Source organism: Pygoscelis adeliae, unplaced genomic scaffold (assembly GCF_000699105.1).
Source record: "Pygoscelis adeliae isolate BGI_AS28 unplaced genomic scaffold, ASM69910v1 Scaffold38, whole genome shotgun sequence".
Lineage (NCBI taxonomy): Eukaryota > Metazoa > Chordata > Aves > Sphenisciformes > Spheniscidae > Pygoscelis > Pygoscelis adeliae.
Genome location: NW_008825614.1, coordinates 15,957,665 through 15,969,297, shown reverse-complemented (window position 1 = coordinate 15,969,297; position 11,633 = coordinate 15,957,665). Strand labels below are relative to the sequence as shown.

General features: G+C 37.4%; 1 protein-coding gene across 1 annotated transcript in view; it reads right to left on the bottom strand.

The window, feature by feature from the left end:
• Window positions 1–210: 210 nt before the first annotated feature.
• DRAM1 (DNA-damage regulated autophagy modulator 1) overlaps window positions 211–11,633 on the bottom strand; it is a 13,613-nt gene continuing 2,190 nt past the window's right edge. Inside the window, exons 2-8 of the mRNA XM_009333052.1 lie at window positions 11,198–11,262; window positions 10,596–10,669; window positions 9,108–9,250; window positions 5,100–5,277; window positions 4,003–4,061; window positions 2,541–2,633; window positions 211–312 (exon numbers count right to left, since the gene is read on the bottom strand). Of these exons, the coding sequence (XP_009331327.1) occupies window positions 268–312; window positions 2,541–2,633; window positions 4,003–4,061; window positions 5,100–5,277; window positions 9,108–9,250; window positions 10,596–10,669; window positions 11,198–11,262 (657 nt within the window). The 3' untranslated portion in view covers window positions 211–267. The remainder of the gene's footprint in view (window positions 313–2,540; window positions 2,634–4,002; window positions 4,062–5,099; window positions 5,278–9,107; window positions 9,251–10,595; window positions 10,670–11,197; window positions 11,263–11,633) is intronic.

Here is an 11,633-nt window from a genome sequence, read left to right as displayed (position 1 = left end):
TCTTTGAATGACTTTCAAGTGCTTCTACAGATTGCTTCTATTACAGTATTTTTAATATATCAAACAGTATAAAAATTACAAAATATTGCAAAAAGGTAGCAGGAACATTGCTGCGAGTTTTTAAAATGTTTTAGTGGATGCTGTTATAGATGTTGCAGAGTTAATGCCATGGGTTCTTTATACAGCTATGTCTCTCTGCAACATTTTATGTAAGTAAAAAGAAACCTAGAATATTCATATATATATAAAATAGAATTTCCTGCACTATCAGGAGTCTTCATGTATTTCTGTTGATATCCTTAAAGAAACTCTCTAAAAGAAAAATAAAACAAGATCAGCTTAAGATAAATTAATTTTACAGTTCTGTGATATAAAGTACAAAGAGATAAAACAAAAATAATGTACTTAAGTGAAATACATACTGTGAGAAATTAAAAAAAAAGAAGGCTTAGTTTTCTTAGAGTCTGGCGGTTGTCTTTTCTGAATTAATAGTTTGGCTTTCTGTAAGCACTGGTTAGGACAAAAAGAGGACAGAATCTAAAAAACCTTTCTGTCATTGTCAAACACTAACATTGGATTTCATGCTATTTTATAGCCTGTAATTTAAAATGTCTGCATCTCTATTTAGTTTAATTCCATCACTTTCTCTTATTTATTATGTTCACAATATTTATATATAGTTAAACTTTCAATGTTGAACACTTTGGGGTCTATGATCTGAACCAGACTTATCAACTCATTTAGCTACTCCGAGGACTACAGCATTGCCTGCGAATATGTATCTCCAAGGGAAGAGTTTGACTTTTGATAAAACAGATACCATCATACATGTAGACATCAGAGAGTGATGGACTGGCAATAAATACCTCCCCCCCCCAAGTGGTAAATTTAATGATGCATGCATTTCTGAATGGTACTTCAGTATTTTTGTCAGTATTAGAAGGCAGTTATTTGCCTTTAAGATAATTGTGTAATTTTGAGTAATCACTTTTTTTTTTTAAAGCGTTTTGTTCTGCAGAACCTAGCTTTTTTTTTTTTTTTTAATAAGGGAAAGCTCTGCAGCCATGGTCTACTAAGTACCATCAGTCAAAAGTAAACAGGTGTAGAAATGTTTGCTATCGGTTAGCAAAACATATGTTAACTCTGAATCCTTAGTTGAAAATTGATTTCTGTATATGCTTATGAAAGTTATGTACAGATTATATATAAGTATTAAACATTTCCATGCTGAGCAAGCACGTAAGTGAAGAAGAAAGTAAATTAATTACAAAGTTTCACATGACCTGATGTCAAACTTTGGTTTTATGCCAGAGGACTTAGAGGGTTCTCACTATTTTTCCCCCCTTCCCACCTCCACGAACTCTGGATATGGTTTCCAGCGATTTATCACAGCACCAATTGGCTCACATATGTGACCTCGATTATTAGTTCTACAGTTATGCAAGTGCTTGGATCTAGTTTTTGACTTTCTGGGACTTGTGTGAGGCAATGGTATATATGAAAGACCTACGTATGGGGTATGACATCTACAGTGATTACAACTGAGTTAGTTCATCTTTGTAATTATGGTACAAAACAGCAGTTCTCAGGCCTTTCTACCTTAAGCTCTCTACCCTAGTCTTGCAAAGATCCAACTACTTTATGGGGAAAGCAAACATCCAGAAGTCTGAGAAGGATAAGGAGGCCATGATCCTCCTAATGCCTACAGTAATATCCAGGAGGTTTTGTCCTCAAATCTCCACAAGGCACTTGCCACGAGCAATGTTTTTTTTATTTTAGTTACAAGTTCTTTTGCCAAAGTTAAGCCTCACACATTGGTATTTCCAGCATTTTGTGTCCCTGTACCAAACAAAAACCCCATGAAACACTGCAGCTAGAACATGCTGTGTAAACAAGAGTTGGCGAGGCAGAGCTTGGCAAAGTAAGTTCAAGGCATGCCTTTCACAAATCGTATAAAAGTGTTTTCTTTTTAACTAATCTAATATTTTCTCTTCCTTAAAGTCAGGCTTGATGCATCACCAGATCCAGCTACCCAAACCAGAAGGTTTTCATGTCAATACTTTTCAAAAAATATTTTATATTCTTCGCATTGTGAGGGAATGTATATCAAAACGTGTAATTTTTAAAAAGAAAGGAAACATCTATGGTTGAAATGCATTGGATTATTACATAAAATCCCTCAGGTAGAAAGAAATGCAATTTTAGTTGCATCATTTATTTTGGTATTGTGTCACCTTTAGAGGGCCTCTTTCTACAAAAAGATTGATAAATAAGTAGAAGATACTACTGTACTGAATAATTTTCAAGACCAGACACCTATTAAACTATTAAACTGGTTTATAAAACCAATTTTTATGTTTTAAAACCCAGGGGAAAAATATTCATTAGGTAGACAGAAATCAGTTCTATGACTGATAAAATTTGTTTCTGTATAGCTTTGGTATATCTAGCTGAGATAAAGAAAGGTAATTTTGTATTGCACTTGTTGTTACACAATTCATAGCACTTCTTAGTCACTGCTAAAATATGTAGATACCAACCTGAAAATCTCTAATGAACGTTAAAAAGAAAAAGATAAAACCAAAGGCCACCGTCCATTCACAGATCGCACTCACAAAATGATAAGTATAATCCTGATGGGATGAAACATAAAATAAGTTTTCAGATAAAAGAGCTAAACAACATAACTGTGGAATTCTATAAAAATAGACATTTCCTTCTGTAAATTCAACAAATATTCTAAGACTTACAACTCATCATCCCAATACTCTGTTGTATAACAGTCAATTCAGATTTAGTTTTTACAGAAAGGGAAGTATATCTATCAAGGTTGCATATGTTCCATTAAGCAACGTCTTGTGCACTAACATAAAAGATAGTACAAGAAAACTACAATTAGCACAAGATCAAAACATAGCTTGAATATAATTTGCACCTGAAAAAATTTAGTTCTTATGTGAAGGGTACCAAAGTGCCCATATTCAAAACTTTTACTCAGAGCCACTGAGTTCAGTAGTACTATTCCTTACAGTAAATTCTCCGACGTTTTAAAATGGAGGGCTACCCTTGTATGACAGGTCCTGACAAGACCTTTGTTTTTAAGTAGACCATCATAGAAAATCTATGTAATATGACACAAAAAGAATGTAAAGTGTTTCTTAACATGCCATCAACAAACATGCCATCCATTTCAGCAAATATTTTCTCATCCTTGCATCTCAAGTAAAAACAAAAACCTCAAGAGGTAGATATTACTAAGTTTATGTAACTTGTGAAGATTTATCTCACAGCTGCCTTGCCACTGTTTGGTTGAAGTACATTTGCCAAGTTTGCTTTTATTAAGCTCCTCAAGCAGGATACACTCTCTGCATTTTTTAACCTGTTTTTTGAATACCTCCATGTGGCAAAGTTTGTCCAAAAAGAAAACTTACCTTTCATAGTTATCATTCCAAGAACACTGAAATCAACTCAAATACCTGATATTGACTTTAGTGTGCTCCAGGTCAGACCCCCAGCGTTCATCACAATAGTAATGACTATTTAATAAAGAATAGTGACAAAGCTGAGAAAACCAATGTTGTAAAAAAAACTCAGAAAATTAAGAATCAAATTGGTCCACTTCTGTTTCATGTGTGAAGTTCATTTTCAGGCAATGCGATTATAAAAGGAAGTAGAACAACTTCCAGAATATCTTTTTTTTTTTTTTTTTACTATTTGTTCTATGGGTAAGTTTCAAACGCTTGGTTAAAACGAAAGTCTAACTCTCTGAAGATTGACCCATCCGTGACAAGTTTTCTTACCCAAGCTGCAGACAGTTTTCTAATGAAGAAATAACTCAAAACCAGCATTGCACAAATCAGTGAGATTTCACAAATCTGTTCATGATAATGTACTATTTAAAGTCTCTGAAGCATTTGTAATGCTATACATTTTTAGATAAACATAACAGCATACGCCAAATAATATGATACAGGGTAAGTTGGCTACCTAATGAGATTTTACCTTTTCACCTGGTGTCCAATCAATTTTTGTCATGGAAATTTGTGAAGCAAACACAATCACTGGGAAAAACACAGTGTAAAGGAAACTATAAAAGTTTAGTGAGTAATAGTGAAAACGTCTGCTTACAAAAAAAAACCCCACCTCCCCCTTCTGTAACACAGGAGATCCTGAACAACCAGAATATAAAATCAAAGTATTAAGAAGACAAGTAAATGAAACACATTATTGAAAGGTAACTGATAGCAGCAATCAAAACAAATTTCTGCACAAATAAAGGTTTCTGCAGTTCTTCCAAAGTACAGAGGGTAAGGGGAGACACTCCAAAACTTAGTTCACATTAATGATTGAGAACTGTGGGAGTAGAGTCCTGCATTGTTCAAAGGGGAACCATGTTGGTTTCCATTGGTCCATAATAGGTGCCTTGATACATTTGTACAACTTTCTCTCAGGTCTGGGGCCCTCTTTAAAAGCCCTTTCACAGCTGCTGAAACCAAAAGCAGGCTGTAGCTGGCTGGCTGATGTGATGATCTGCTGCGACCACTTTTCAACTCTGGCAGATCACCTAAAGACCAATAAAATCAATGGGATGACTCTAATTTCAGCAGGCTGTGGGGAAAGCCAGTAAGTGTGTTGAGTGTGTCTCTAGGGGAGGCATCTAATGAAGCCAAGCACCAACCAACATGATCAAAAGCATCTGCTTAGGTTTGAAGGAAATTTTGTGTATGCCAACTGTATTTTATGTCTGTCTGTTAGGTTCATTTTAGAAGCGGTGCTCCCCTTTTGCAGGTCTTTCTCCGTACCCTCCTTCAAATGAAGGAGGTTGGAAAGTTGGTCTAGCTTTATTATCATATGATCCTATGAAGAACACTGGGGCATTAGATTTAAATATACCACTGAAAGAAGAAACACAGCTTTTTAGAAGACGAAGAAACTCATCTTTATGCTATTAATGGTGTCTTGACATGCTATATGCATTATTAGAGAGTCCTAAGCAGAGACTGCAACCTCATTTTAATCCTTTAGCGGCAATGGTTTAACTTCAAAGGAAAATCATGAACGCATAAAGGGAAAACTGTGGGATACACTATAAAGGATACTGGGAATGAAAGCAATGCATGATATTACAGATATGGCCATTCTTATGTGACACACAAAGTAAGTGTTCCATTGTGGACAGGACTTGTAAGAGATTATAGACTGAAGTGTAATGTATACAACACCCGAGCCAAATGCCACCAAAGCTCCTATGTCATGGACACTGGGAACAGACAGCTCCTAGAAAAAGAATCAGCACAATGGTTAGCTGCTACTATTTGTACAGTGGTAGGAATCAATGAGCTCTGAGAAGACGGTAGCCACATTATGCTGGGCACGTACAAGCAGTGGGAAACAGTCCCTTCTCCCAACAGTCTACACAGGGAAGATGAAAGAAAATGGAGGAAGAGTAGCTCAGAGAGGTAAACTAACCATGTCCAAAGCTACCAGGTCAAAGTCCTTTCCCATGTTGTCATAATAGCGGAGATCAATTTTAGTGCTGTTCAACAGTTGGTCTGTTACCAATTAATGTTTCCACAAACAGGACCTGGCTTGTGTTTTTCTTAAGAGGTTCCTATACCTCCTTTTTCCCTTTACCCTGCCAAAGATTTTCATCCTTTTGCATTTAAAGTCTAATCTGCATTTGTGTGGCCATACTCTAACTAACGGTAAAGTTTCATGGGAGCTGTTCTAAATAGTGACTGCTATAGCTCCATCCCCAACCCTCCAGTGGCCAGCCACAAGGCTCCAGGAAATAAGTCAGCAGAAAATTAGTTATATATTAAAAAAAAAAAGTGTTACCTAAAATAAGCTCTTGATATGAAGGTCTTACACTGTCAGTCTCTTGAATTATCCAGCCCTCTTACTCTTCCCCATGTCACCAGCCACTTTTATTCAAGTTACACAACAGGTGAAAGTGTGTATAAAATTCCAGCATCACTATTCATGGCCTATATTTTTGTAATGCCCTACCTATGGAAGATTCTCTCCCTTAAAACACAAACAAGTAGAACATCCAGTAACAAAACAGATGAAGAGAAATTATTGTATTCTAAATGTTTCCAAAAATTATGAAAACAAAGTTATGCCACCTTGGAATCCAATATCAGACAGATAAGTTAGCTCTAAAGTTCCTTTCTGTCACCAGAGCGTAGCAAAACATGTGCTGTGATCTGGTCTACTACAGTTCTATTTTAGTGATTCATGAAAACACATCTATGTACTTTCATTACATATTTTAACATCCTTCCTGCCTGGAGGCCACTGTTTTCTTTGTCTTGTAATGGTGATTGTGTTCACATGCTCTTTTAAATTATTTTTCCCCGTGCTTTTCTATCTACTCATTGCCTTCTATCTCTCTGTGACGTATTAAGTTCTGTCAGATTTTAAAGCATGTTCCTCACACAGGTATTTAAGTGGCATCTCATCTATACTTGCATTTTCTTCTCCTCTGCCCCACTTTTTGCCTTCCATATAGGAATGACAGGATTTGGTATGGAAAGCATTAAGCAAGTGTAGCTGTTGGCTTTTGATTTAGCCCCATACACAATATACAGAGCTTTTCTAACGTGGGTCTCATGATTGCTCCTATCAAACTGCCACAGCTTCCCTAAAAAGCCCATCACACTCAACCCCTACAGAACCTGGGAAATGTTGCTACGTCTGCTACAGTAAGCCTCCTAAGCTTCCTAGTCAGAGACGGGAAGATCTCTCTTTAACCACGTGTAAAGTCTAACAGGCAAAAACAGACCTGTTAAGACCTGGGGTTTCGCTTTGCCTTATTCATTAAGGGCTACGGGATGTTTCCTTCCATATCCAATTATCTTCTTAAACCTAACCCTCCACTGTCTTTCATTTCTGTATTTCAAGCATTGTGTTATTTAAAACAGAGAACAAACACCTTATTCATGAGCATTACTTATTTTCTCAGAAACTCTTTTGCTTTAGAGGACACACTCCTAGTGTTTTCTCCCACCTCGTTTCTCACTTTTGCTAAATGTTCAGAGGCCAATACCATTAAAACCCCATGCTACCTACCATATCTTACCTTGAAGCAAAAAGGGTGACAAAAATTTCCTTACAACTAATTACGCTACTTAAAAGACTCACCACAAGTGGCACTAGATTTGAGTAAATAAAAGCAACCCTTAAATATTATATTTCCAGTATAATCTCACACTGAAGCCTTTTTAACAAACTAGGTATTTTGCTTTGGGAAAAGAGAAAATGAACTGATGCCCAACAGTGTCAATCAGCTCTACTACAGTACTCAGGTATGGTGTTAGTTCACCTGCTGGGGAAAAATAAGTGCTAAGAAACAAACAGGTAGTGCACATGAATGTGAATTTTCTGCATAACCCACTGATTAGAGGGACTAGACTGAATGCTAAAGAAGTAATTTCTAATTCCAGCTTTGCTTTGGTCTCCTGACCTGAAGCAATCACCTGACCTTGAGCAAATCTCACAGCCTCTTCATGTCTCAGGTATTCTACTGGTAAATGGGGATAAAAGTGTATTGTTCACTAGTTGCACACTATACAGACCAAAGACTTGCAAGCCACCACTTCCATCTTCCTGTGCAATTAAGCATGCTCAAAAATCTGCTAGGTCAGATCCTCAGCTAGATTAGATCCTTACTGTGTTCTGAACCCTCCCTACAAACTGCACTTAACATGGAAAGTAAGGTCAAAACAGAGGAAAGAGAAATTAGATGAGGAAGGAGTTTATGAACAGGCAATGAGAGACAATAGAGATTAGATAAGACCAATGTTATAACTGTCAAGGGGCCCCTTTGGAAACTTTAGGATCAAAGTTTCTGCTTCCCTGACTCTCCCAAATTATTTTGCATTCCTGATTTGTCTTTTCCTCATTGAAGCTGAGTTTGTCTTCTATTTCAGTCAAGCAACACTGTTCCCCATCATCTAACTTTTTTTTGTGCCACGTAAAAATCTAATCGATAACAGTACAGATATTTAAAAGTAGAATACCATGCTTAGAATAGACTGCAGTGGCTGTAGTGTTTGCAATCCACACACACTGCCTGGAGGTAAAACTAAAAAGAGCAGGAGTCAGTCTAAGGCAGAGTTTTTTGTCTGAAAATACCATGTCAATTACATGCAAAATTGTATTGGCTCCTGAAGCCCTGACAATCCTTATTTTCAATTTATCTATATGTTGTCAGGTGAGCACAACAGTATTTACCAAAATGTTCCCCAAGGTAGACAATTCTTCAAAAGAAATAATTCACCTGTTTCCACAGATCTAAAGGCAATATCTCAAACTACCTGCCAATTAAACTTGACCTGATTCTCAGCTGAAATTTTCAGTGCAACTGTCCTAATACTTCTTTGTGTCAGAATCTACCCTATTACACGCTTCCTCACTAGAAAAGGTGAAAAGAATAATCTGTTTCAATATTTTTCTTCTCTGTTGAATTTTCTTTCAGACACTGAGGGCTGGACTTCTTTAATTTATAATGAGATGCCTTACCCTTTCTGGCAAAGTAAGTGGTAATTCTACATGTGCCTATCAAAAGATTTAACATCCTGTTATGCCATCTCCTACAGACTTAAAATAATGGGCTAATATTGTGCTCAATGTTCTAACCTGTCAGATAGGTCTAGTTTATTCTGTAGAAAATGCTGCTAGTGTGCGTGCCATCATTCAGGTAAAAATACAGGTGTTTTTGCTAGTCTGACTTATTCTGCCCTACCTGACTGTAAGCAAACTAAACTGCGAATAGCAAATCTTTTTTACAGTAAAATTTTCACAGTAAAAATTTTACAGCAAAAGCATCTATATTAAGTTGTTTTCTAGTACAGACATGTTACAAGACAAGCACAGACAAAACGCCTTACTGACATAACTGTACAAGCAAAAAATCTAGTATATAGGGAGAAAGAAAATCTGTCTTTTTAAAGCTCCTGAAAAAAGGCAGGAGCAAGAAAGACATTATTACTCCATTTGCCAAGTATCCACACTGGGATAATGTTAACCACTCCTACCTATTTGATTTTTTAACTAGTAAAACAACTTCAGTTTCATTTATGATATGAAATTTACAGTCATACCTGAAAAGTTGCAACTATGCCCATTCCAATACAGCCCATCAATCCAATACATAATGAAAATATGTTGCATGAAGACCTAACAAAGTGCGATGACTCATTTTGCTTCTCTATTAATAAATATCTGATGTACATTGTAATTACACCTGAAAAACAAAAAATAGATATTTTGTTCAATGATCATGTATTGCTTACATTTTAACACCTTGCCCTGTAACACATTAGCATACAGAATAAAATAAGCACAATACAATAATACTGCTTTTAACTACTGCGATGAAGAAGAAAGGTAGTGAATTTCAGATGTATTACTTTCAGATAGAACTGTCTTAACATTATCTTAGTCTTAACATCGCACATTAATGCTATCTAGAGATAACTGCACATCACTTCAAGAAAAACACTAACTTAAATCCCATTCTTCTGTGCATTTTAGGCACAGAGGCATTGGCATTCCTCCTTAGGAACAGATGTTACAGGAGATGAACCATAAGCTGGAAGTGGGAGAATTTATTCTGCTCTCATACGCAGTCTTGTACCAGAACTACATCTCCTTATAATGGATGCTCTGAAGAATTAATACATTTTTGTACCATGTAAAGAGAAAAAAATATAACTAGCGGTGTATCCAGAAGATATTTTCAAAGCTTTTGGGCCAATTCTGGCATCACCAAACCACTACACACAGATTTTATTCCAGCCTACGTGACCCCAATATGCAGTTCACTCCTGACAAACACCTCTACGGAATTAGAAGATGGTGGTTCATCGGGATATAATAAGCTGTAGACTGGATTCCACAGCTTATACAGAACATAGTTTCAGTCTACCTACAGTTGGGAAAATAAATCGGGTAACTGTCCAGGCACTATGAGGTCACAGGAAACACACCAAGATAGTGTGACTGAGTGAGGCTCTTAGAAAAGGTAAAATGTGATTTTTCATAGAATCATAGAATCATAGAATGGTTTGGGTTGGAAGGGACCTTAAAGATCATCTAGTTCCAACCCGCCTCATGGACTACATGTATACAGAGGTACACAGCTCTTGATCCTCCATCCCCTAGAAGCAAACAGAAAACGCCAAACTTCCTGATTCAAGGCCAGTGGACATTTAGTAGAGGAGTAGACATCTTGCAGAGGAAACCAGGTGTTGCTTCAACACTGTTCTTCCCTTTGCTGCAGCATCCTAGAACCTGAAGTCTCCCTACATCAAAGATACAGTTTTTGCAAACTAATTATGCGATCTTTCTTCCACTTTTTATTTCCAGCTGCATTGACTACTTTGCACTGATGAGGTGCTCTTAAGAGACAGAATTGCCTCTAAGCCTGCACTTACTGACCCTAACCTGGCCCTCTAGATATTACTTCCATCTATCTGATACTAGCATTTGGCTGTGGAGTACTTTTTCTGCAGAATATTGTATGGACTGCAATGTTTTTGTGAGTTTTCATGTCTTTGCTGTGTTCAAACCAAGTATTTTATACATACCTAAAAGTGCTGAAATATTAATCATAAAACCAAAGATACCACTCTCTGGAGGTTTAGTTCCAGTGTCACTAAAGCAGGAAGAGAAAGAAATTAAAAGTTAATTGAGATCCGTGAACCATAAATGAGATGTACATATGAAACCCCAAGAGAAATGTAGCTTGTGTGAACTGCTGCTATGTGCATAAGACATTTAAACATATAAATTGGAATGTCATCTGCCACACACTTAACCTCCATTTGTAGTACTGAATCTTTCTTTTTAGAAAGAAATAGTAGTTTTAGAGCATACTATTTAAACTGTATTTCCTCTTTTTCTGTATGCAATATGCAGAGATGTGACAGAGTGATACTTTGCTCATGAATGACATAAATGATTACATAAATGACATTTTAGAAATGACATTTCTTTGACCTGCTAGACCTCACCTGTGTGAGAGTACCTACAAAATTTATACACATACATACATGCATACATATATATGAAAAACATCACATATACAAAATACGTGTTATGTAGAAAATGGAATACCTTCCCATACAGCGCTACAGGCTTGGGGAAGAGTGGCTGGAAAGCTGCCTGTCAGGAAAGGACCTGGGGGTGCTGGTCGACAGCCGGCTGAACATGAGCCAGCAGCGTGCCCAGGTGGCTAAGAAGGCCAATGGCATCCTGGCCTGTATCAGAAATAGTGTGGCCAGCAGGAGTAGGGAAGGGATCGTGCCCCTGTACTCGGCACTGGTGAGGCCGCACCTCGAGTACTGTGTTCAGTTTTGGGCCCCTCACTACAAGAAGGACATCGAGGTGCTGGAGCTTGTCCAGAGAAGGGCAACGAGGCTGGTGAAGGGTCTGGAGAACAAGTCTTATGAGGAGCGGCTGAGAGAACTGGGTCTGTTTAGCCTGGAGAAGAGGAGGCTGAGGGGAGACCTCATCGCACTCTACAACTACCTGAAAGGAGGTTGTAGCGAGGGGGGTGTCAGTCTCTTCTCCCAAGTAACTAGTGATAGGATGAGAGGAAATGGCCTCAAGTTGCGCCAGGGGAG